Source organism: Callithrix jacchus, chromosome 8 (assembly GCF_049354715.1).
Source record: "Callithrix jacchus isolate 240 chromosome 8, calJac240_pri, whole genome shotgun sequence".
NCBI classification, from domain to species: Eukaryota; Metazoa; Chordata; class Mammalia; order Primates; family Cebidae; genus Callithrix; species Callithrix jacchus.
In genome coordinates, this window is record NC_133509.1 from 54032712 (window position 1) to 54058582 (window position 25871).

General features: G+C 48.9%; 3 protein-coding genes across 6 annotated transcripts; 1 reads left to right on the forward strand and 2 right to left on the reverse strand.

Moving 5' to 3' along the window:
- Window positions 1-150: 150 nt before the first annotated feature.
- NOP10 (NOP10 ribonucleoprotein) lies at window positions 151-1683 on the reverse strand. Its single transcript, XM_002753588.7, has 2 exons — window positions 1563-1683; window positions 151-535 (listed from the first exon to the last, which is right to left on the reverse strand). Exons 1-2 carry the CDS (start codon window positions 1614-1616, stop codon window positions 395-397), a joined length of 195 nt encoding a protein of 64 aa, XP_002753634.1. The 5' UTR covers window positions 1617-1683; the 3' UTR covers window positions 151-394.
- Window positions 1684-1849: 166 nt separating this feature from the next.
- Window positions 1850-16111, forward strand: NUTM1 (NUT midline carcinoma family member 1). 2 transcript variants are annotated; one of them, XM_009005625.5, is made up of 7 exons: window positions 1850-2237; window positions 7084-7798; window positions 9820-9948; window positions 12196-12332; window positions 12829-13118; window positions 13404-13520; window positions 13873-16111. In XM_009005625.5, the coding sequence occupies exons 1-7, from the start codon at window positions 2168-2170 to the stop codon at window positions 15865-15867; spliced, it is 3453 nt and encodes a 1150-aa protein (XP_009003873.4). In that variant the 5' UTR covers window positions 1850-2167; the 3' UTR covers window positions 15868-16111. The 2 variants fall into 2 exon arrangements, with proteins under 2 accessions (XP_009003873.4, XP_035115831.3); XM_035259940.3 differs by lacking the exon at window positions 1850-2237 and adding an exon at window positions 4732-4852 and having other exon boundaries at window positions 13873-16008.
- A 1182-nt stretch (window positions 16112-17293) lies between these two features.
- LPCAT4 (lysophosphatidylcholine acyltransferase 4) lies at window positions 17294-24871 on the reverse strand. Of its 3 annotated transcripts, none has more exons than XM_002753589.5 (14): window positions 24651-24871; window positions 23233-23375; window positions 22688-22908; window positions 22225-22337; window positions 22048-22108; window positions 21692-21750; window positions 21456-21490; window positions 20818-20872; window positions 20610-20692; window positions 20230-20355; window positions 19752-19884; window positions 18470-18568; window positions 17967-18123; window positions 17294-17687 (listed from the first exon to the last, which is right to left on the reverse strand). In XM_002753589.5, the coding sequence occupies exons 1-14, from the start codon at window positions 24762-24764 to the stop codon at window positions 17512-17514; spliced, it is 1575 nt and encodes a 524-aa protein (XP_002753635.1). In that variant the 5' UTR covers window positions 24765-24871; the 3' UTR covers window positions 17294-17511. The 3 variants fall into 3 exon arrangements, with proteins under 3 accessions (XP_002753635.1, XP_078190555.1, XP_035115833.1); XM_078334429.1 differs by having other exon boundaries at window positions 23076-23375; XM_035259942.3 differs by lacking the exon at window positions 24651-24871 and adding an exon at window positions 24422-24638 and having other exon boundaries at window positions 23076-23375.
- Window positions 24872-25871: the final 1000 nt, after the last annotated feature.

The window sequence follows — 25871 nt, forward strand, 5'->3', positions numbered from 1 at the left end:
ACACATGACCACTCTTGCTACAGCAGGACTGAAGTTTTTCTTCCAAGTGGTATTGGTGCAATTCTCTGGGGTACGCTCCTCCATCATTTCTCTCCTTTAAAAAAAAAAACTGCTAATCCTTTCCTCCAACAACTCACAAAATGAGAGCTCTTTCAAATCATTTTATCTTTAATAATCTCGCAGTAATTTAAAGTATGAGAAAAGTCAAACATGCTCCCTTTACGGGTGATGCCACCATGATAGGCTCACACAAGTATGATCAATCGCCATGATGACACTGGATGCCACAGAGTATGGCTGGTAAAAAGGCATCAGGGCTCACGGATTGAAGAGTTTGGTTATGGAGTCTCTGAGGGGTAACAGGCAGCAGAAGACATATCAGTTTAACGGACTTTCAGAGGACAGGGCGCGGTTGCTGGGTCATGAGCACCTTAAAGCGTTTCTTGATGGTGATTCGGTGTCGTGAGTATTTGTCATCTGGGGAGAACCGAGCAGGATGGGCTGAACAGGTCTGTTGTCCCATTGGGTCAAATTTCTGCTCGCGGAAGAGAGAACGTATGTCAGTTCAGGAGTGGTGAAATGGGGTGGAACAGTGTGAAAAAGAGCAAACATGAAAACATTAGATGCAATGGTCAGCTCAAATAGTTGTACAAATAAGTAAATAAAAATAAAATGTAAAAAGGTCGGGTGCGGTGGCTCACGCCTGTAATCCCAATACTTTGGCAAGCGGCGGAAGGATCGCTTGAAGTCAGAAGTTCGAGACCAGCCTGGGCAATATGGCAAACCACGTCTCTACAAAAAACAAACACACAAAACCAACCAAACCAAAAAACAAAAAAAAACCCCAAATCAAAAATTAGCCAGGCATGGTGGCACACGCCTGTAGTCTCAGCTACTCGGGAGGCTGAGGCAGGAGGAGCGTTTGGCCCAAGATTGGCTCCAGTGAGCTTAGATGGCGCCATTGCACTACAGCCTAGGAACAAAGCAAGTCTGTCTCAAAAAAAAAAAAAAAAAAGAAAAAGAAAAAGTGACTCTAACGCGCCTAGAGATAACTACGATTTTAAAAAAATTTTATAAAAAATATATATATTATATATACATTTTTTTTTGAGACGGAGTCTCGCTTTGTCGCTCAGGCTGGAGTGCAACAGCACTATCTCAGCTCTCTGCAACCTCCGCCTCCCGGGTTCAAGCGATTCTCCTGTCTCAGCCTCCCGAGTGGCTGAGATTACAAGCGGACGGCGCCACGCCAGGCTATTTTTTGTATTTTAGTAGAGACTGAGTTTCATCGTGTTGCCGAGGTGGTCTTGAACTCCAGAGCTCAAGCAATTCATCCGCCTCGGCCTCCCCAAGTGCAAAGAGTACAGGAGTGAACCACCACGCCCGACCACATTTTTTTTTTTAATAAAAAAAATTAGTCGCGCACTCCCGGTTCTTCCTCACCTCGGTTCTGGTCTTTCTGGTTCTCCGCACCCAGCTAGGTAACTCGGTGGATGGCCTCACCCACTCCTCCCATCTACATTTTTCGCTATGCCTATTTACAACCTACTTTCTCTCCTCACCTTCAGCGTATAGACCCGATCTCCCTCCTCGTTGAGGTAATACTGGAGAAACATGACCACTCTTGAGCCAGAGGTTCCAATTCGGTACGCAGCTCCGACTGCCCGGTCGCGTCACGTGTTCGTCAATTTCCTTCCTGCAGGGCCGGAAGTCAGTCTCTCCAGGCACGCCGGAAAATGTACTCAATTTTTGCCTTATTTTCAGCTAGACAGAAGAGGGCGCACGAGAGCAGGGCTTGGCTTGGGGCCTCACTTGCAACTTTGCAGGCTAAAACACGTGGAGTATGCCCACTGTGTGCTAGGTACACAGCTTTAGAGGGGGGATAGGGATGGATGTGGATAGAACAATGATGTATGGAGTCCTGTCATTATCTCAAGATACACGCCCATTTCAGGAGCAGTGAGTTTCTAGTGCTTGAAGAAACAAGGGCTCCAGGATTCAGAGCCCCTTTATCCCAGGGAAGAAAGAAGAGGTTTTCTTCCCTCCCCTCTTTTACATCCAGTTCCCCTGCTCCATTTCAAAGCGTTGGCGGTAAAGAATGCATGACGAGTATCAATATTCCGTAAAGCGAAAATAGCGTAAAGTTATCTTATGAAACTGGTGAAGTATGTTTCAGCGGTCAAACCGAGATTCAAACTCAGGTCTCTACTGCAAATTCAGCACTCTTTCTTATAGTGGTGAGTAGCTAATAATAGCGTAACAAAGTGCACCTTCTAGGAGTTTTTATAATTTTTAAAAGAATATAGAAATTCTCCTTACAGGACTCGTTTAAATAAATGAAAATGATAACCAAAGTATCATTATAAAGATGATCATTACGGCATTATTTAAAATGACAAGAGCATTGGAATATATATTAATTGTGTAACCAGAAAAACCTGCAATTTATTATTTTTTTTAAGAATATGGTTTGGCCGTGCGCGGTGGTTCATGCCTGCAATCCCAGCACTTTGGGAGGCTGAGGCAGGCGGATCACGAGGTCAGGAGTTCGAGACCAGCCTGACCAACATGGCGAAACCCCACCTCTACTAAAAATACAAAAATCAGCCGGATGTAGTGGCACGTTCCTGTAATCCCAGCTCAGGAGGCTGAGGCAGGAGAACAGCTTGAGCCCAGGAGGCGGAGGTTGCAGTGAGCTGAGATCGTGCCACTGCACTCCAGCCTGGGCGACAGAGCGAGACTACATCTCTGAGAAAAAAAAAAAAAGAATATGGTTTGTATTTACTTGTAGTCGCATAAAATATCTCTGCAAGTATTCACAAGAAACAGATGATACTAGTTACAGGGGAAAGGGGTGGGAGGCAGACTTATTCCTATGTATTTTATTTTGCAGTTTGATTTTTGAACCTTGCTAATGTATTACCTATTAAAAGTTTAAAAAAATCCAAGTACTTTTGTTAGAAAGAAAAAGGATGATTTCAGCCTTCAGGTCTTATTAATAAAAGAGTCTTTAGAAAACAAGGCGCGGCATGGTGGCTCACTCCTGTAATCCCAGCACTTTGGGAGGCTGAGGCTGGCAGTCACGAGGTCAGCAGTTTGAGACCAACCTGGCCAATGTAGTGAAACCTTGTCTCTACTAAAAATAAAAAATTGGGCCGGGTGCGGTGGCTCAAGCCTGTAATCCCAGGACTTTGGGAGGCCGAGGCAGGTGGATCACGAGGTCAACAGATCGAGACCATACTGGTCAACATGGTGAAACCCTGCCTCTACTAAAAATACAAAAAAAAAATTAGCTGGGCATGGTGGCGCGTGCCTGTAATCCCAGCTACTCAGGAGGCTGAGGCAGGAGAATTGCCTGAACCCAGGAGGCGGAGGTTGCGGTGAGCCGAGATCGCGCCATTGCACTCCAGCCTGGGTAACAAGAGCGAAACTCCGTCTCAAAAAAAAAATAAATAAATAAATAAAAAATAAGCTGGGCGTGGTGGCTCACACCTGTAATCCCAGCTACTTGGGAGGCTGAGGCAGAAGAATCCATCGAACCTAGTAGGTGGAGGTTGCAGTGAGCCAAGATGGCACCACTGTTCTCCAGCCTAGGTAAAAGAGCGAGATTCTGTCTCAAAAAAAAAAAAAAAAATATCTCAGAGGAAGCAAGAAAGATGCGGTGAACCCCAGGGAAGGAAGTCCAAGTTTGAATGAATCTGCGGCTATAGAGGACAGTCTGGGAGTTACTGGCCTGAAATAGTCAACAGGAACCTAAGCAGAGAAATTATATTTTTAAAATTTAAATCAAAATAATTAACAAAAAGAACTTTCTGCTCTTGAAATTTTAAACTGCATGGCAGCTTTTTTTTTATTTAGTGAGGCTTTTCAGCAAAGGATAAAGCTTCTGTGGAGTACAGAGCCTATGGTAATAGACTGGACAGCTTTCCAAGGAAATGATGTGCACACAGCAATTGAGCACCTTGGATCATCTGACAATTCTATTTTTTATTTTTTATTTTTTGAGATGGAGTTTTGCTCTGTCACAGAGGCTGGAGTGCAGTGGCGTGATCACGGCTCACTGCAACCTCCACCTGCCAGGTTCAAGCAGTTCTCCTGCCTCAGCCTCCAGAGTAGCTGGGACTACAAGCGTATGCCACCATGCCCGGCTAACTTTTTAAAACATTTTTAGTAGAGACGGGGTTTCACCATGCTGTTCTCAAACTCCTGACCTCCTGATCTGCCTGCCTCGGCCTCCCAAAGTGCTGGGATTACAGGTGTGAGCCACTGTGCCCGGTGACAATTCTAGTTTTAAACTTTAGTTCCCTTGATCCTTAAGTATACAGAAGAATGTACTCTGAATTTAGTTCAGAAAATATAGCCATCGTTAAATTAAGTCAGGGATCAACCATCAACTTGCTGTTAATAGGAAGTCAGTTATAGAACTGGTTGGTATTGAAGGACAGGAAATGAGATATGTTGGTGAAGAATTGAAGTATAGGGAACCAAATGGTAAAACTGTAATATTTGGGAATCTGGGAAAGAATTTACAAATAGCCCTAAAGAGGTGAACATCAATTGTGTTGCCAAACTGTAGTTTGAAGGGGATTCCTGGTTTTTGCATACTTACTAGAAACCTCATGGAATATCTCCAACAGCCATCCCACTTTTCCATCTCCCCTCCCCCACAGTAGAATGCCTTGAGTTCCATATTCTAGTTCTATTTGATCTGATCTTTATCCTCCCTTCCTTGGATCCCTGTGCACCTACTGGAGCCAGGTTACTCTGGGTCCTGGATCTGACTGCCTCATTCTGGAGGCTTCCAGACAGCCATGGTTAGTGTCCAAACCTGAGAGGATGGCTTCAGAGGGAGGTAAGTCTGCAGTTGGTGGGGAAGATTCCCAGCACCTGCTTGCATCCTTTGGGACGGGCTCTTTGGGCTTGACCTAAAGGTATATAAGATGCTAGACCCCATCAAATGTATTACACTTGGGGAGGCTAGGGAAGGAGATTGTACCATTAAGACTGGGGGCTGGAGAAGGAAGAGGATCTCCTTAAGGGCAGATCAAAGTGTCTCTGAGGGCACATGCTAAGTATAGACAATGGATGGTAATTAGCAACTTGATTCTCTTGAACAGGGGATACTTCAGCATGTGTTTTTGTGGTGGGAGAGGGGATCAGAGGTATGTGTCTTAGGAGTGGCACAGAGAAATTTCAAGGGGAAGGCCCAAGTTCATCTGTCTTTTTTAGGCAACTGAAACCTGCTCTAGGATCATGCTAGCTTGGGCTTATGAAGGGAAGTGGGTGTGGAGGATGGAGGATGGGAGGGTAGGGTAGGAAGGGCCTTAGCTGGAAAAGATAATCTGTAGTTATCTGTTGCAGGGAAATGCCTTCCTGAAAACTAGGCTGGAATGTATTATAAACTGCCTCTGCTCAGAACCTCATGGCTCCTTCCAGCCCTAGAGGTAGCTTCACTTTGAGTTCAGGAAGCAGTTTTTCCTGATTCATCTGAGCCAGGGAGGTGGGTCATTACAGCCAGGATGAGAGCTGGGGCTGAGATGCTCTTGGGTTTTCTTTCTTTCTTTCTTTCTTTCTTTCTTTCTTTCTTTCTTTCTTTCTTTCTTTCTTTCTTTTCTTTCTTTCTTTCTTCTTTCTTTCTTTCTTTCTTCATGGATCTCAGGCCTTCAGGCCCCTTTCACTGTGTTCCATACTCAGTGGCGTACCCTTGGCCCTCTGCTATGTGGCTGAAATGAGTTTGAATCTGAGTTTGCAGAAGTTGAGTGTTATCAGTTTGCTAGTGGAATATTTTTTTGTAAGAGGGAGGATAATTAGGCAGGTTATGTTCTACTTTTTTTTTTCTTTTGAGATGGAGTTTTGCTCTTGTTGCCCAGGCTGGAGTGCAACGGCATGATCTTGGCTCACCGCAACCTCTACCTCCTGGGTTTAAGCAAGTCTCCTGCCTCAGCCTCCCGAGTAGCTGGGATTACAGGCATGTGCCATCATGCCTGGCTAATTTGCTTTTTTTTTTTTTTTGAGACGGAGTTTCGCTCTTGTTACCCAGGCTGGAGTGCAATGGCTCAATCTCGGCTCACCGCAACCTCTGCCTCCTGGGTTCAAGCAATTCTCCTGCCTCAGCCTCCAGAGTAGCTGGGACTACAGGCTTGTACCACCATGCCCAGCTAATTTTTGTATTTTTAGTAGAGATGGGGTTTCACCATGTTGACCAGGATGGTCTCGATCTTTTGACCTTGTGATCCACCCGTCTCGGCCTCCCAAAGTGCTGGGATTACAGGCATGAGCCACCATGCCCAGCCTAATTTGCTATTTTTAGTAGAGACAGAGTGTCTCCATGTTGGTCAGGCTGGTCTCAAACACCTGACCTTGTGACCTGCCCACCTTGGCCTCCCAAAGTGCTGGGATTACAGGTGTGAGCTACTGCGCCTGGCCCTAGAAGCAACTTCTTTAATGCGGTCATTCTCAATGAAGAGTAAGGGACATCAAAATCACTTGGGGGACACTGGCAGACTACACAAGTTCCCCATCCATATTCCCTCTTTCATCTGTTGAGAATCAGTGCTCTGAGTCTTCCGGTCCAAAGAGGAACTCAGACAGGGTGTGCTGGATCACACTTTTTATCTCTGCATTTTGGAAGGCTGAGGCAGGAGGATCACTTGAGGCCAGGAGTTTGAGCCTAGCCTAGGCAACATAGTGAAACCACATCTCTACAAGAAATTTTTTTTTTTTTTTGAGACAGAGTTTTGCTTTGAGGCGCGATCTCAGCTCACTGCAGCCTCCACTTCCTGGGCTCAAGTGATCCTCCCACCTCAGTCCCCCGAGTAGTTGGGACTATGGGTACATGCCACCCAACCTGGCTCATTTTTGTATTTTTAGTAGAGACAGGGTTTTGCGATGTTGCACAGGCTGATCTCAAACTCCTGGACTCAAGTGATCCTCCCACCTTGGCCTCTCAGAGTGCTGGGATTATACGCGTGATCTACCGTGCCTTGCCTCTACAAAAAATTTAAAAATAAAGGGGGAATTCAGATGACTAGCTCTGGTCTACTTTTCTGCTACTCCATTTTTTCTTTTTATTTGTCTCAACAGCATCTCCATTGCCAGGATCAGACATGAGCATGAAACCTAGTGCCGGCCAGTCTCCATTCCCTGTGCTTCCCTTTCCCCCACTGACTTCCGGCCCAACAGACCACCCATCTGGGGAGCCACCTCCACAGCCCACCAGGCCTTCAGTATTCTCTCCAGACAACTCTCTGATGTTCTCTGCTTTCCCCGGCTCACTGATGGTGACAGGGAATGGGGGTCCTTGCCTCAGTGGGGCTAGGGCTGGGGCTGGCAAAGTCATTGTCAAAGTCAAGACAGGAGGAGGATCAGCTGAGCCCTCTCAAACTCAGAACTTTATCCTTAATCAGACTGCCCACAATTGGATTACCCCGGGCGCTCCCTGTGGGGGCCTTGAGGGTCCTGCACCTCGATTTGTGACAGCATCTAATGTGAAGACTATTCTGCCCTCTAAGGCTGTTGGTGTCAGCCAGGAGGGCCCCCCAGGACTTCTGCCTCAGGCTCCACTACCAGTTGCTCAAGTGGCTCCCATTGTACCCCTGGAAAAAGCTTGGCCAGGGCCACATGGGACTGCTAGGGAAGGAGGTACTGTGGCCACTCTATCCAAGCCTTCACTAGGTGGCCGCTCCAAAATTTCCAAGGACGTTTATGAGAACTTCCGTCGATGGCAGTGTTACAAAGCCTTGGCCCGGATGCACCTATCCCAAAGTCCTGACACAGAAGCTCTTTCCTGTTTTCTTATGTAAGTGGGGAGACCCAATATTTGATTCTAGGGCTTTTAAATAAAGAGAACTTTGGGGTGAACATAGTAGTTTAGGCTATTTAGGAATACTTGAGGGCAGGTCATGAGGGCAATGGAGATGCTCTGAGAATGAAAAACATATTAATAATAATCAGCCCTTTAACCCACTTTCTAGTTTATAACAACCTTTCAGGTATCCTATCTTAAGTGATCCTCACAACACTGTGAGTTCCGGCAACCCTTTCTCTGGTAATCTTTATTTACAGATAAGAAGACTGAAGGTAAGAGAGGGTTCCTGCCATAAACCAAGGACTAGTGATTGGAACTTAGGTCTCTCACTCCAAGTGCCAGAGTACCCCCATTCTATTTTACTACTTTCTAACACTGAGTCAGAACTATCCAAACTTGCCAGGATGAGTGCTGGGCCCTGACTCAGGGCCCTGGGGAGCAGTGGGGACAGTGTGGGGCCAGGCAAAGGACTTTGTGTGTGTTGCTCCCTCCACACATTTTATTCACGAGAATTCACATTGAAATAGGGCGGTGAGTAGAGCTTGCTTAGTTGCTCTACTACTCACTAGATTTGTGATCCTGGGCAGGACATTTAACAACTTTGCCCTCAGTTTTCTCATTTAAAAAGGAGGATAACTATACTTACTTCGGAGAGTTGCTGAGAAGATTAAATGGGTTAATATATCTGAAGTCCTTGGCACAGAGAATATTTCATTAAATGGTAACTATTTTATTATTATCATAAAAAGACAATCTAGAAGAGGAAAAGAACTCACAAAAGGTCAAAACATCCTTGCTTAAGAGGGAGTGTATGTTTAGCCAAGGAGCCCAGGGTCCTAGGCTGTTTGTTTTGTTTACAAGACAGAGTCATTCCTCAGCTGGGTGATATTCTCTTCTTTGCACCCAGACCTACTGTCCCTCTCAACTGCACTGTGTGTGTAAGCCACTATATAATACATACCACAATTTATTGCTTTAAACAAATTGTTGACATGGTGTTCTTCCAGTGGCTGACCTCCTAAAGGAATCTCCCCTCTACCCCGAACTTGGAGCAAATGAATCAAGATGTTCCCCCAAAGTCCTAGATGTACAGCATTTTCTTGACTCCCTGCTTTTTTGACAGGTCTGAGTTCACTCCTGGAGCCTGGCAGGTTAAATTTCTAAATCTTGAACCAGTATGGGCTCTCAAGGTTTGCTTGGGATCCATTTGCTTTGGGTCCTGGCCTGCTGTGCTTCACACTCAGAGCCTCTAGGCAGGGTCTTCTACAAAGGGCAGCCCAGACCACAGCAACCTGGAAAGCTGGTAAAATGCTCAGTTGTGGGATCCTGGGCAGCTACAATTTGGTTATAATGAGCTTCTCCAGGTGATGCTGATGAACAATAATGTCTGAGAACTCCCAGGGAAGTCAGAGAAGCAAAAAGGAAGCCCTTAGTTTAGGATAGGCTCTTGATTTCTTCTGGATTAGAAAGGGCTCAAGAGCCTTCTAGAAGTAGGGGTCTAGTATTGGCATTTGACTGTCTGTGGGGGATATCTGGAAACAAAGACTGGAAAACCAATAAATAAAAACACCACATGACTTTTAATTAGAGATTCCTTTGGCTTAGCAAATGCCTTTTTTTAAAAAAATGCAAGAGCCTCTGGACAAGGTTAAACCTATTTTATATAGCAAGTCCCGTTTATTTAATAACAAGAATCTTCCCTTTCTAATAATTAATTGAGGATGGCACTGTGAGAATTAGGGGTGATAGCTGCGGTTGATTTTCAAAGGTGGGGAGAAGAATTATGTTTGATTCTGTATGAGCTGTAAATTTTGACAGGAAGAGGGGCGAGTATGGTAAATGAATGGATGGGAGGTTGAATGTCTCTAAGTCTAATCGGAAGTGGGGCATGACAGGGCCTGAGGGGCACAATAGATCTGATGAGGGGCAGGGGATGTGTTACTGAGGCAGGTGTCAGGGCAGGTGGATGGGAGCACACTTTTAGAATGTGACTGACCTAATGGGGGTTTTAGCCCAGTGCTTCGTTCCCTGGCCCGGCTGAATCCCGCTATGACCCTGGAGGAGGGACTACCAAAGGCTGTGCAGGAATGGGAGCATACCAGCAACTTCGACCGGATGATCTTTTATGAGATGGCGGAAAAGTGAGTCTGATGAATCCTCATTCCCTGGACGGGAGCTGTGTGGCTGAGAGCAGTAGGGGCAGCGGAGAGGCTGGTGTCTGGGTGATTATCAAAAAGGATGTTAGGGCTGGGCGTGCCTATAATCCCAGCACATTGGGAGGAGGAGGATGGGTGGATCACCTGAGGTCAGGAGTTTGAGAACAGCCTTGGCTAATATGGTGAAACCCTGTCTCTACTAAAAAAAAAAAAAAGAAAGAAAGAAAATTAGCTGGGCATGGTGGTACATGCTTGTAGTCTCAGTTATGGGGGAGGCTGAAGCAGGAGAATTGCTTGAACTCGGGAGGTGGAGGTTGCAGTGAGCTGAGATCACATCACTGAACTCCAGTGTGGGTGACAGAGCGAGACTCTGGGAAAAAAAAAAGAGATGTTAGGCTGGGTGCATGCTTGTAGTCCCAGCTACTCCACTACTAGAAGTGAGGTGGGAGGGTGGTTTGGGTCCAGTAGCTCAATACCAGCTTGGACAACATAGCGAGACCCCCATCTCAATTAAAAAAAAAAAAAAGAAAAAAGGGAGGAGAGGAGAGGTGCAGACTACGATGGGGGTTTCCTGGATCCTTCCTGCTTCCTCCACCACCTTGACTCTTGGGTTTTTCTATCTGATTTCCTCTTGAAAGCTCCCCCCTCACCAGATCCTGAATCTGTATAGGAGTCTTGATATTCTAGGTCTTAGGGTGGGATTGGACCCCAATAGGTATAGAAATTCCATTTTGAAGGGACCTAGCAATGAGGAGGTGGAAATACGCTCTACCAGGCAAGTTCTTTTCTCACTGACTTGGTAGCAAGTGGCTATTGATGGAGAACTTCAAGAGCACTCCTCCATTGGAAATAGTGGCAAAGAAAGTCCCTTTCCCCTTTTGGGAGGGGCTAGTTCTGGAAGAGCCAGGGAAAGCCAGTGTCCTGGATGCCCAAAGTTGTCTCCCGGCTCTTATTCTATTTCTCTATATCTTGGTTTAAAAAAAAAAAAAAGGAAAAAACTCAGAAAAATGAATGATTTTTTCCAAGCTTAGCTTCCACTTATTTCCCCCAAACCTTTTGGACCCATGCTTCCTAGATTTACCTTTCCAAGAACCCCATCCTAGTCTCAGGACTCTGGGGTCTCAGCACTGTCTTATGGTAGGAACTGCCTTGAATTCTTTATGTTTGTAGGCAGCAGCAAATGAGGTTTTGAGGAGGATCCCACTGTGAGATCCCACCAGGCTGTTGCATATGCCTGATTAAATTAAACTATATTAAGCACTGCTGTGTACAATCCATGAAGCTGGGTGAGAAAGGTATGGAAAAGAAGTGAAAGCCCTGGCTCTGTCCAAGAGAACTGTACAAGCTGTAGATCATTTTTGACTTTTTTTTTGAGACGGAGTCTCACACTGTCACCTGAGCTGGAGTGCAATGGCGAGATCTTGGCTTACTGCAACCTCTGCCTCCTGGGTTCAAGTGATTATCCTGCCTAAGCCTCCCAAGTAGCTGGGATTACAGGTGCCCACCACACCAGGCTAATTTTTTGTATTTTTAGTGGAGATGGGGTTTCACTATGTTGGCCAGGCTGGTCTTGGACTCCTGATCTTGTGATCCACCTGCCTCGGCCTCCCAAATTGTTGGGATTACAGGCATGAGCTACCATGCCTGGCCTCATTCTTTATTTTTTTAATTTTTATTATTGTTTTTCTTTTTTCTTTGAAAATTTTTTTTCCTGGCGGGATCTTACTCTGTTGCCCAGGCTAGAGTGCAGTGGCACTGTCATGGCTCACTGCAGCCTTCACCTACTGAGATCAAGTGATATTCCCACCTCAGCCCCCCAAGTAGCCATTATTAGATGTGTGCCACTACTCCCGGCTAATTTTTTTTATCTTTTGTAGAGATGGGTTTTTGCCATTTTGCCCAGGTTGGTCTCGAATTCTTGAGCTCAAGCAATCTACCCACCTCAGCCTCCCAAAGTGTTGGGTTTATAGGTATGAGCCACCCAACCTGGCCATTCATTTTCTTAAGCTTCCTAAGTGATGACTATAGGGAAAGGAACTATGTGCTGAGCTCCCAAGGTTTCCCTAGAGCTGTGATTAAGTCACCTGTGAGCACCCTCCTGGGTGACATGACTTAGGCAGACTTTGCCCAATTGAGACACGTCCTTTCTTAGCCATGCTTGGCTGTCACCTGGGTTTCTGATGGGTCTGGTCTCCTCCTTAGCATTGCCTACACCTTTCTCACCCTCTGTAGGTTCATGGAGTTTGAGGCTGAGGAGATGCAGATTCAGAACACACAGTTGATGAGAGGGTCTCAGGGCCTGTCTTCTGCAACCCCTTTGAAACTTGATCCTCCAGAGCTCCTGGCCTCGGAGGTTTGCCAGCAACCAGGTGAGGCTACTCAATTTTGACAGGAGCCATGGGCCAAAGGCTCAAAGGGTGGTGTACAGAAGCCACTCACAGATTAGAGAAGGCATGGCCCGGGCTCTGCCACTTTCCCTCTGGAGAGTGGCATTTGATGTTCCAAACAGACCATCCCATAAGAGGCTGGGTTCTCAGGTTCCTTTTGTTCTGAAATAGGTATTGATCTTGGTCAAGTAGACTAACTACTCTCACCAAGACTGTAAATTAGGCACATAATACCTCATCTGCCTAAATGGAAGCTGGATCAGGTGGTTTCTTGGAATTTCAGGGGTTCAAAAATTCCTCATACAGTGATTCTTAGACCTCTAGGTCCTAAATCTCCCATGACTGGTACTTTTTCAGGTTGGCCCAATCCAGCCTGGAACCACTTCAATGTACCCAGATTGCTGGCCTTACAGAGCTGGGAGGCAGAAGCTGTGGTTTCTGTGCCACTTCCCATTCTCCTGACTATCTTTTCCCTTAGTGTACACTCTGAAGAAGGCAGCCCCTAAGGCACGGGCCCCCAGCCAGCGTCAGCGTAAACCCCGGAGACCTCCTGTTCCTGAGGCACCCGAGGAGATCCCACCAGAAGCTGTGCAGGAATATGTTGACATCATGGAAGAGCTGGTGGGGACTCACTTGGCCACTGGGGAGTCAGATGGAAAACAGAAAGAGGAAGAAGGGCAGCAGCAGGAGGAGGAAGGGCTGTATCCAGATCCAGGTCTTCTGAGCTACATCAACGAGCTGTGTTCTCAGAAGGTCTTTGTCTCCAAGGTGAGCTGGGCCTGCACATCTGGTTTCTAGCAGATCCTTGTGGATACTCCCAGGAACTAATGCTCTGGGGTTTGTCCAAGGTAGTAGGAATTAGGTTTTATTCTGTAACTGAGAAATGTGTGTGCATACATCATGAGAATGTGTATAGTTGGTGGTAGTCAGTTTACAACAATACAGGAGAGGTAAGAGGGGACAGCTGGGGAGCTCATGGCTTCTTCTCTACAGCCCCTTGCCTCACAGGTTACCTGCTTAAGGGCTCATATCACTTTTCCTTCTGTTCTCCAGGTGGAGGCCATCATTCACCCTCAATTTTTGGCAGATCTGCTGTCCCCAGAAAAACACAGAGATCCCTTGGCCTTAATTGAGGAGCTAGAGCAAGAAGAAGGACTCACTTTTGCCCAGGTAAAAATGGGATATAGGGAATATCAGGACAAGAAGCGTGCAAGATGTTATCTAACCCTACACTGTCATGGATAATATGGCTCTAGAGATGAACAGTTTCAGAATTGGGCTTTAGGTGCAGAACAAGTGGGTAGAGGGCTCTGGAAACACAGGAAATGAGAATGTAAGGGTTCAAAGCATGGGAATAAGGCACAAGAAGGTGGGAAAGAGCTGCAGTATCTGTCTTTGCTACCATCGCTTAAACTACTTGCTTGCCTCCCTTGCCCTGCCCAAATACCATCTCTTACCACTCATTCAGTCACCTCTTCTCACAACCATGTGCAGAACTGATTATTTGTCCATTTTCTTCCAGCTGGTCCAGAAGCGACGCTTGGCCTTGGAAGAGGAGGAAGATGTGGAGGCGTCTCTAAGTTACAGTGGAACTCAGCTGGAGTCAAGTCCTTCTGTTTCTGATGAGAATGAAGATGGGGGTGGGCGGTTTTGGCCCTTACCTGGGCTTCGGGGAGCTGGGGGTGCTGTTTACCTTGGAAAGGTTTCTTCTTCAGGAAAACAGGCAAGAGAAGTGCATAGTGGGCAGGAGAGATCCCTAGATAGCTCCAGAGAGATGCACAGGAATGGGAACACTCTGCCAGCCCCCAGCAGTTGGGACCTGCAGCCAGAACTTGCAGCTCCACAGGGAACTTTGGGATCCTTGGGTATGGAGAGGAGAGGGTCTGGGAAGGTTATAAACCAGGTATCTCCATGTCAGGATGGCCACCTAGGAGGTGCTGGGTCTCCTGGGCACTGCCTGGTGGCTGATAGGACTTCAGAGGCTCTGCCCCTTTGCTGGCAGAAAAACTTCCAGCCCAAGAGCGCTCCCAGTTTGGATGTTGGACTTGCAGAGCTGGCTCCTCTGCAAGGACAAGGGTTAGAAAAGCAAATCCTGGGATTGCAGAAAGGAGAACAAACAGGGGATCATGGAGTGCTTCCTCAAGGGAAGGAGCCTTTGGCAATGCCCCAGGAAGGCTCTTCAGGAGCCATGTGGGGAGATGACAGTGGTACCTCCACAGCTCAGAGTTATGATCAGAATCTTTCCCTTGGAGCAGCTGGGGACAAGGATGAAGTCTCTCTCAGCCTAGGACTCTGGCTGAGCAGTGAGATGGATACTGCAGGCTTGGAGCTGCCCATACAAATAGAAGAGGTCATAGAGAGCTTCCAAATTGAAGAGTGTGCAACTGAGTATCAGGAAGGCTGCCAGGAACTGGGCTCCAGGGGCATTTCCCTGGGTCCTGGAGAAACCATAGTACCTGGGGACACAGACAACAGTGTGATTCCCTGTGGAGGCACAGTTGCAACAGCTGTCCTAGAAAAAGGAAACTATTGCACCTTGCCAGGACCTTTGAGGGCCAACAGCTCAACCTTGATATCCAAAAAAAATCGAGAACAAAGCCATGAAACCATAGGGGATCCCAATGATCTATGGGCAGAAGGTTGCTTGCCATTGCTGGAAAGCAGAATTGGTGGTTCCACACTGGGGTCTGCCAGAGAAACCCTCCAGCCCACATGCCAAGGCAATCTCCTTATCAAGGGGACCCAGGATACCTCCTCCTTGCCTGAAGCCAGTCAAGAGGCAGGGAGCAGAGGCAATTCCTTTTCTCCTCTGTTGGAAACCCCAGAACAGGTCAACGTATTAGATGTTAAAGATGACTATGACCTCCAACGAAGGGTCAGTGAGGACACCTACCCACTGAATGTTCATTCTTATGACCCTGAAGGAGAAGGTGGGGTGGATCCTGATCTATCCAAGCCTAAAAACCTTGCTCCTTTACAAGAGTGTCAGGAGTCTTACACAACTGGGACTCTCAAAGCAACATTTCACCAGGGCCTTGGAAACACTTCCCCTAGATGGGGAACCAGGGATGCCATAGTTCTGAGAGAAACTTCTGTTAGTAAAGCAGATAGGGCCAAAAGAAAGGGTAAAAAGAAGGGGAAGGAAGCAGAGAAAGAGGATGAGGAACTCTCCAACTTTGCTTATCTCTTGGCCTCTAAACTTAGCCTCTCACCAAGGGGGCATCCTGTCAGTCCTCACCATACCTCAGGAGGTCAGGACAGCCACAGAGCATCCCACCTGCTCTCTTCTGAGGCAAAAGGCCCCAGCAAACCTCCAAATCCAATTGCCAAGTCTGGGAAGCAAGCTCTAGTTGGAGGTCCAGCCCCTACTGAAAAGAGACCCCACTCAGGAGCTCAACTTGGGGTCCGCGGGGAGAAACCCCTAGCTCTGGGAGTAGTTCAACCCTCACAGCGTCGTAAAAGGCGGCGTGACAGTTTTGTCACGGGCAAAAGGAAGAAACAACGTCGTAGCCAGTAGGGAGAAGCAGGAACATCTGACCCCACTTGCCAGTCCCTAAAGGTGGGTGCCCCAGAGTAGATTCCACCCCTGCTGCTCACCAATGGAGAATCCCAATGTTGAATCTCAGCTCAATGTTGTTTTGTTGTTCTGCAAAAGTGGCAAGCATGGAGAGGAGAGGTCAGACTGGCTAGGCTGCAGGGGGAATTGCCTTTGGAAGGAGTTATATAGAAAAAAAAACAAATAAAGTTTTGTTGGAAAATGCAATCAAAGTGCCCTTTTTCTGTACTCATGTCTTTGCTGCTAGATAGGGTAAGATGCTATAAAGAAAGGCTGTAGGGGTAGTCTCAGATTCTACAAATCCACACATCTTACCTTGTCTCCAGCCTTATCTGGGCTCCCTGCAGCCTCCTCTTGGCAACAGACTGGCTCTCAGGCTGTGATAAGTCCCCAGACTGAGGAATCTCCAATAATCACTTTATATATCCCCTCTTCGCAAGCCTGGACTTGGTGTTGGGAAGGCTTATCTGGGTGTCTTATAAGTATCTGCCTCCCTTAAGTCTATAGATAGAAAAACTTAGATCTCTGAGATAGTAATCTAATTTTCTTTCTTCTTTTTTTGAGATAGGGTCCCATTCTATAGCTTAGACTACAGAGTGCAGTGGTGCAATCATGGCTTACTGTAGCCATGACCTCCTGGGCTTAGACAATCCTCCCATCTTAGCTTCCCAAGTAGCTGGGACTATAGGTGTACACCACCATGTCCAGCTAATTTTTCTATTTCTTTTTGTGTTTGTAGAGACAGAGTTTTGCCATGTCACCCAGGCTGGTCTTGAACTCCTGGGCTCAAGCCATCTGCCCGCCCCCACCTCCCATAATGCTGGGATTACAGGCATGAGCTATTGTGCCCAGTTTAATTTTCTAATTGTCCATAATTGTGTCCAGACAAGGTAACTCTAGGGGGCCTTGTTTCTTCTTTGAGAAGAGGCTGGACAGAAAGGACTTCAGTGTCCTTACTCATCTTGTAGCAGAGAAACCCTCCTGTGTGGCTGGTCTGACCAGCAGGGAGGAGGCTGGTTCCTTACAGTCACAGCTCTGTGCTTCCACTAGGAGCAATGGAATCAAGTCTCAGTAGGATTATTAAATATGGAATGGTAGCAAGCTATTTTTTAATCTCTAATGAGGGCAGAACAAGAGGGAATGAGCTGAAAAGAGGTTCATGAGAAAGTCTGTTAAAATGTACATAGAGAGATGACAGCAGGAAGGGAGGATATGGAATCTCAGTAAGATTTCGGTGCAGGAAAGAGCCCTGCCCATCTGAGAGTGAGGAAGATTCATCCAGCTGTGGCCAAGAGGACGAACCTTGGAAACCTTTGGGATCTTTCAATGGGTGTCCTACAACCATTCATCCCTCTCCTTCCAAAGTAATGAGAGCATCACACGTGACTGGACTTCATTTTTTTTAATAGATATAGATATAGATTTATATTTATATATAAAATAGTTTCTTACAAAAAAATCAACCAAACAAAAAATTAAAATCAACATAGAAAAACAAAAAACAAACAACAATAACAAAATTCAAACAGGAGCAGAGATGGGGCTGAGGCTTAGGGGAGGCCCCTGGCGCTGCCCTGAGGAGGAGGGGGTGAGAGGCTCAGGCGCTCAGTCTCCCTTCTGCTTGGGTGCTTGCACAGTCCCGTTGGCCAGAGCAGTGGGGCTACCTGGGGATGAGGCATTTGGTGTCTGGGAGGTGCCTCGAGAGGTGTGGGGGGGGCGCAGGTAGGTGCTGAAGAGCTTCCCATAGAGTGGGTCATGGAGGGAGAAGTTCTGGAACTGACCTGGACAAATCAGAGTGAGATGGGGAAAAGTGAAAAGATCTAAGAATGAGAAGAGGATCCCCCTGCTCTTTTCTCAGAACTAAAACATCTTGTCCCTCTACTCTGCCTAACTTCTCAAATCCAGGTTTTTGTCCTTTCTTCTTCTAGCCTGTTCCTCCCAGCCTCACTTCTCATAGGTTCTGATCTCCAGTACTGGCCATTAACCCTTATTCCCTCACAGCCCAGTGCTTTCCCTGGTGCCCCAAATGCCTTTGTAGGGCTGAGAAGGCAGTGACTCACAGAGGGAGAGGCCTTGGCTGGATCCTGCCTGGCAGAGCTCAGCATGCAAAGCTGTGGCAGCAGGGCGGGGTGAACCCAGCAGCAGGTGCAGGATGGTGCTGAAGCTGTCTTTGTACAGCAGGCGGTCGGGTCCCTCGGCTTGCTCTTCAGCAAAGAGCTTGGGAGACAAAGGGATGCAAGTCAACTTCTCTCCTCATGCCATGGCCTCACCCTGCCCCACAGATAAGCCTGACAGGCTCCTCCTCTTCCAAAAGCGTGGTGCACAAGCCTTCCCTAACCCTCAGTTTCCTTTCTGCAGAACTGTAGACTTTATAGCTTTTTCCTTCTTTTTGTTTCCAGTTAGGCCTCAACATAGAGGCTGAGACTTTGCAGTTTTAGGCAGTGTGGCACTAGGTTGGATACCAAGTGCCTGCTATCTAGAAGCTACTGGAAACAGCATACCAAACAGGCCTCCTGGAGTGGGGTGAGCATAGCCATTAAGTACCCCCTCTACTCCTCAGTACCTCAAAGGCCAGATGAGTCAGCTCTTCCAGGCTCCTGCTGCCATCCAGAGCTGCTAGTGCAAGGGCCACATCTCGAAAGTCCACCAAACCCTGGGTATCCTGGTGTGAAAAAGAAACCAGGGCAATGTGGGGACCCTGTACCCTGCTTCATGCTCTTTGGATTTTGGCTCCTCCTCTTCTCAGCAGATAATGGGGTGACCCCTGTGACTGCTCCCCTCAGAACTGTAAGCCCCAAACTCTTTAGGATCCCTGGAACTTCTCTCAGGTCATAGGCTTTCTCAAGCTATACCAGGTCATGTGGTGACAAAGCCTTTCCATAAAGGGATCTCCTAGGAATGTAAGGGAATCCCTCAGGAATGCTGCAGGTACTATGAAGTTTCTGACATGCCAGCGGAGGGCACTCCTGGTCCCCAGGCTAGACAAATTGGTTCTCTCTGACTTGGCCTATGTAGAAGAACTAGTCCAACAGATTGAAAGGGGGTCACTGGCATAATTTCTTATGAAAAACACAAGGATGATGGCTGCTGTCCCAGCTCCATGCGGGACCACGGCATTTGAATTTTGTTTCTGCTCTGCTACAGGCCAAGTGGGGGAAGCTCTTTTCATAGACCGTCTGCTCAGTCTAAGGAATCTAGATACCTGGTCACTCTCTGTCCCTTCAGAGGATGTTGAGAGTCACATTCTGCATCTCGATCAAAAAGCTCCTTGGGACCACTCTTGTTTGTTCATAAGCATTAAGAATCCTTTAGGACTTTGGTAACTTGATCAGGGAACTTGGTTAAATCTTGAGAAATACATGGCTTGCTAAGAATCTTGAGAAAATTCCTCTGGAGAAGCTATAGGGTATTTAAAAGAATCTGGCCAACTCCTGTAGATACATCTGGGTCTCAAAGCTCTCTACCACCTCACCTGTCTAGTGATATTTCTACTGTCATCTTTGCACGTAACCTTCATGACTCTTCTTCAAAGACCCTCACCCAGTGCCTCACAAAGTCTTCATGATTCCCCACTTTTGCCAATCTCTAAAGTGGTTTCAGAAATTTATAGTCCTCACTGATTATTTCTCCCTTGTTTCTCCTCATGATGATGATAACATTGCTTTTCAATGCACTGGATGCTTGATTAAAAAATGAATCTTCAGTGGATCTCAGGGGATGGCCATCTAACAGCTGTTAGAACATCCACTGACTCCAAACTCTGAGTGACTGATACGGCCACTAGGAACATGTCAGCCTGGAGAGAAGCCTCGGTTCTGCTCTGCTCTGTGTTCTAGCTCCTTTACCTGCTGGAAGTAGCCAAAGGCACCAGCCACCGTCTGAGGATCGGAGAGCTGTAGCTGCCTGGCAAACTCTTCCTGGCTGATCATTCGACTTCGGCCTGGCTCTGCCCCAACGTCCACATAGCCAGGGGACAGCCTACAATGGAATTGTTGAAGGCAGAGAGCTGTCTCAGTTTCCTTCTGGACATACCATCCAGCAGGACTTTAGCCCCAGTACCAAGAGTTCTACCAGGACAGGTTCAGCTGCTGTTTTTCTAAGATATACTGAGTGAGTCCCTTAATAGTCCTTCTTACTTTTTTCACCTGACTTATTATATATCCCTCCATTTATTCCCCACTTCCTTTTATTTACTCCATTATTTTTTTCCCCAGTTTTTTTCATTTTTGAGATTTTCCTTCCTCTTCATTTCTCCACTTCTCATTCTCTCTCTCTCTCTCTCTCTGTGACACCGCTCACACTCCCATTTTCAAGACCACTTACCCAGCCTTCCGAAGCACTTTTCCCAGTTCCCAGAGCTGTGGCTCCAACGCCACCTTCAGCCGTCCCACCACAATCACAGGTAAGCTCCCTACAAACTCACATTCGGTGGCTGGAATGCCCAGAGCCCTACACGATGAACAGGAATGGGATGGAGGGGAAGGAAACAGAAGAAACTCCTGAAGGTTCATTCCTGACTCTGGCCCACTGACTGGAAAAGTTGATCAGGCCCCTTTAAATCTCCCCTCCTCCATCTCAGCTGTCCAAGAGCCCTTCTCACTGCCTGCTCCTCAATCTTTGCTTGAAAACTCGCCCCCCTCCACCACCTTGTGGTTCCTTTGCCCTGTGTAACTGCTCCAGGAAATACTTTGTGGGGCACTCACTGTGCCATGACCCGCTGAACGTTGTTGGCATAGAGGGTGGGGTCCTTGCTCTCCTCAGGGCTGGGGTGATACACAGGAAGGAACTGAAACAGACACACACAATTCTTATCAGAACCTCAAAGTGAGGTATGACCACTCCCACCCTCTTTTCCCAAAGTTTCAGAGGTACGAGATGTCCATTCTCCCACCTCACCCATGAGGGCCATACCTCCACATCCACAATGCTGCAGGGCTGAGAGGCTGTGAGCCAGAGGACTTTGAGTCTAAGAGAAGAGAGATTTCAATGCTCACCGATCTCTAACTATGGGTTCCTTCCCTGGCTTCCAAACCCCACTCCCCTCCCCCAACCCAGGTGGGGAGTGGGAAAAGTTCTGCGCATTGATATAGGGACAGAATCCTAGCCATACGGTCAGCTGCGTGAATATGCAGTAGGGAGATACAAGGAAGGGCCAGAAACGTGGTAGGGAAAGTGAGAAGAGCGGCATGGATATGCCAGAGGAAGAACTGTAGGTTAGAAGAGGTGTGAGTAATGGAAGAAAAAGGCAAGGGCATGCCTGATAGTGATGATTCTCAAGAAGGGACAACCGAGGGAGAAAAATCACAGAAGCATGGGAAAATAAGTGCATAGGAGCCATAATTACAGTAGGAACAATTTAGGTAGGATAGCTAATCTAAGCATTGCTAGATTATATGGGGAGATCAGGGTAAAAGTGGCATCTCCTCTAGAGTTCTCTTGGTCCTCAGATGAAGAGGGGCCATTCACCTTGTCTGGAGATTGGAAGACAGGCAGGGATTCTCTGATGGACCCTGCACCCCACCCTCACCCTGGGAAATACCAGAACTCACACTCCAGGACCCCTCCATGCCCAGCTGGTGGTGTCCTATGGGAGAAACAGGTGAGGGCATAAGAGCATTACTTTTTCCCCCTGGAACTGGCCAATCACCTTTGAGCAGAGGGCCTGCTCCCACCTCTGGTCACACCCCAGTGCACATCCCATCATAGCACCAACAGTTTACATTTTATTTCCATTTGGAGTGGATTTGTGTGCCCCCTTTCCACTCTTTCTTGGACTAAGACTCACCAGACTGTTGGGGTATCGGATGAGGACAGGCTGCACAGGCACTCCTGCAATGAAGGCTCCTAAATCCCATTTCCACCCCCACCCCCACAAGGCAGAGGTTAGTACACAGAAGTAGTTAGAGGGCATGAAGTATGGAGGTCTGGGACAGTTCTCAAATGAGATATGGTCTTGCTCCACTCATTGATAATTTTCTCTCTGACTCCCCAACTTATCAGCATTAGCTAGGAGGTTCCCTGTCTCCCTCCCTTCCTCTCCTATCCCTTCCACTCTTCCACTTCTTGGGTTATTTCAGAGTCCCTCCCCAACTCTGGAACTTCTTTTTCCTACAGCCCACCACCCACTATCATTTTATTCACCTGGTTTGAACTTAAGCAAAGCCTTCTTGTTGGAACAGGTACCTTCAGGAAAGAATAGCACCTGGGAGGAAAAAAGCAGAAGGAGGTGAAGAAGGCTGAAGGCTGAGGAGAGAGGAAAGGGAAGTCTCTTCAGGAGGACATGGAAAGTGAGGAGACGGTCTTGAGACCCTTACAAACCTGTGGCCACTTGCCTCCTGAGGTGGCCCGCCTTCGGACCTCCTCCACCACTCTGCGACGAGAAGCTGGGTCATGCCGGGATACTAGGATGGCTTGGTTGAATCGAAGCAGGGCTGGGGTTTGGAAAGGATATGAAGAAGAATCACTTCATTCTTACCCAGGGGCAGTAACATCTGCAGCCTCCACTCTCTCAACAGTATAAGTTTCTGCTAGCTGTTTGCCCTGGGGCTGTCCTTTATAGCAGCTGTCCTTTTAGAGAACTGACCAGAACTCCCTGTAATACCTCTCTGTCCCAGCCCTCCGAATCTAAGACTGGTTGACCAATGGTGGTAATTTATATTTCATTTGCCAACAGTCCCTCCCCACTTGAGGCCAGTTCTTCTCTCCAGTGTCTCCATTCCTGACTTTTGCCCAGAGTTGTCACCCTTCCCCTTCACGACCCCGTTTGTTTGAACTCTCTCACCTCCAATGACAGGAACGGAAAGATTCTCAGCTCGGGATACAACTTTGGGCAAGTCACAGGGCAGCAGAACAATGGGGTCAAAGAAAGTGGAGTGTGGGGCAGCAACAAGGACAGGGGCTTGAAGGCGAGATGCTCGCTGACCCCGAACGCGAATCCGAAGGAAGCCCAGCAGGAAAAAGAGCAGGCGGCTCAGGCCCAGCACCCCATTGTGGCACACAGTCCTAACCAGGGCAAGGTTGGGTATCAGCGGAAGCAGTGGTTCTAACCCTCACCCACCCCCAGGTTCAGGCACTGGAGAAGTAGGGCACCTCTCTTTTACCCTTAAATAGGATGTGACAAAGGGGCCAAGGTCTCTGGCCACTTCGGGACACATCAGGGCATTACTTACAGGTGAGGTCTGGGAACCAGATCTGAGCTTGGCTGACTCATTCACCCAAGTTAAACAGAATAGTTTCAGAATCCTCCCTTTTCTTCTTCTCAAAGAGGGAGGGAAATAGACAGCAGGGAAGAGAAGAAGGGTCTCTGGGGGCTGACCTCCCACTTACTTCCTCCATCCTGTAATTGGCTCCTGAAGCTGCTCCTCACTAAGACCGGCCACTTGCAGCCAGGCAAAGGGCCAGAGGAGAAAGAGGACGACAAAGGCCAGAAGCACTCGGATGGGGGCCAGCAGTGCCCCCAGGAGGCAGAACTGCAAAGGGTGGGAGAGAATGCCACTTTAGGGCTTGGATATGCTCCCTCCACAGCATCTCTCTCCCACAAAGGATAGACCCAGGAGCAGACAGTCATCATCCCTTGCAGGTGATAGGTGGTGTGGGAACAGGAGAGAGGACTGGGACCCAAGGTGGGCTAAGGATACCAATGAGGGCAAGAGGATAAAAGATTAATGGGATCAAGGACCTTATTTTCCTATCTCTCAGTTGGTCCCTACCCCACCTATAAAACCGAATGTCATAAAATGCATCTAGCACTTAGAGGATTTAATAAGAATGCATGCGAAAGTGCAGGGTGCTGTGCTTGATGTACAGTAGGTTAGAGATAGGTCCCCCCCCCCACATCTTATTCCATAAATAGCTCCTATGCCCAACAGAAACCAGGTGCACAGATCTTTCCACTTTGGGCCTAGTACGCAGAGGGTTGTAAATACCGAGAGGTCCAGTTTTCAGGCCCGAGATCAGTTTCTAGCACTGCCCAACAGCAATCCCATACCACTGGGGGATACGGGAGACAAGAGCTCGGCCCCACTCCGCATGGGAGAGGTTGCCGGGAGCCAGATTGACTCCATAGGCTGCCTTGGGGAAGGAGCAGGTAAACAAACATAGCCCCTGGAGCCTGCCTCTGGGGAGGTGATGACAGCAGAAACCTTGGACACTCCCTCCCCACACCACCTCGCAGTTCCCCAAGGCTGGCGCGGCCCTACACTTCCTGTAGCCAACCCCCTTCTCAGCCTCCCTGCCCCCACCGGGAGGTGCTGCAGTGCGGGGTGGAGGGGGGTTGGAGGGAGTGGGAAGAGGGGGTGTACGAAGGGCTAAGGGTCGCAGGCTCCCGGCCCAGAAACGCCTTCCGTCTAAGTCAAGCCCCGGAGGAGAACTCGGCACGCCCCCGCCCCCACCCCCGGCTTCCCGTAGCCTCTAACTCCGTCCTAGCCGTCAGCCTCCGCAGGATGTAATCCGCATTCCCCAGCGTCCTTCATCTCTCCAAACCCTGGGTCCCCTGCAGCCCTCCATCCCCACCTACTCAGTTCTTCCACACCTTCGAGCTGTCCAGAGCCCAAGCCCGCAGCGTCCTCTCCAGGACTCCTTGCCCACCCCCGGCCGCCCCCACGTGCGCATCCCCGGACTCCCGCTCAGCAAGCCTCTCAGCCATCTCCTTCTCTAGGATCCCCAAGCCCACCTTTGCCAGGGCTCAAACGGCCCCATTTTCCTATCCCCACGGGTCCTCCCGACGCCCACTCCCCACACATTACCTTAACCCTCTGGAGGCGGGAGAGATGTAACTCATGTACGAAGGGGTTGGGGGGGGCTGGGGGTCCGGGGGTGGGATCGAGGGGGACCCAGTCCCCCGGACGTCCCTGGCTCATGGCAGGAGAAGGTGCGAGGCAGGGCGCCCCGGCCCCGGCCCCGGCCCCGGCCCCGGCCACCACTCTGCAGAGCAGCTGCTGCTGCAGCAGCGGCAGCGCTCTGGCCTGGGCCCCGCCTGGTGCTGGCCGCCGAGGGGCGGGGAGCAGGCGGCGCAGCCCAGCCCGCCCGCGTTGTCAGGGCGCCGGCCGAGGGGCGGGGCTTCCAGCGCCCGGGCGCCCCTGCTCCTCGGCGTTCGCCGCGGCGCCGGCAGCCCCAGGGTCATTGTTCCGCGGCGGCCAGGGCTGGAGCGGGCTGCCCCTGGGCTTCGGCCCCTCTGTCGTTCCTGTTTGGAGACTCCTGGCCTCAGCTTCGGAGCGGGAGTGGGTCTCGGAGCTGGGCACGGAGCTCAGAGGGTCCTTGGTCCCCGCCCGGGCGTCGAGGTCACCCAGCGAGCGCAGATCGGGGTGGGGCCCTTGAGTTGGTGGGCTGGGAGGGACAGGTGGGCCGGATGCGGAGGCCGGCAGCTCGGGCGTGAGGCGGGAACCTGCTCTGCCTGTAGACTTCCTGGCCCCGTCCGCACCTCCTCGCAGTCCGACCACCTTTCCTTCCCGGTTCGGGGAACGCCATCGCGCGGAGACTTGAGGCACTTGAGTCCTCTGGCGGCTGCATGGCGCCCCGCAACTGTCCACCTCCGCGTCCTGCCTGCGCTAGGCAGGGCCGCCTTTACTGGTGTGAAAGTTGCTTGAATCCCTGAGGCGCCAGGAATCCCCAGTACACTGGCCCATGTGCTTCCCATGAGCCCGACAAGGCCTGGCCGGGGAGAAGCAGTGGTTCTGATCTCAGTCTCTCTGGGTGAACACAGAGGACACAGTAGTAATTCCCCTCATCCACAAGCTCCAAGCTATCCTACTGTTTAGCCTCAGGCCATGGTGAGATCGGGGACCAGGGAAGTAGGTGGACTCTGAGATCCATTGCCATGACAAAAGGGGTAAGAGTCTCATTGCTTGAGGAAAGAATCTACCCTAAGTTCACTTTATTTCTTCTGCCCAGTGAATGGCAATTAGGGCAGCTGAAGGAGAAAGTGAAAGAAAAAGATACCTCTCATAACCAAGAGTGTTTGCGGCCAC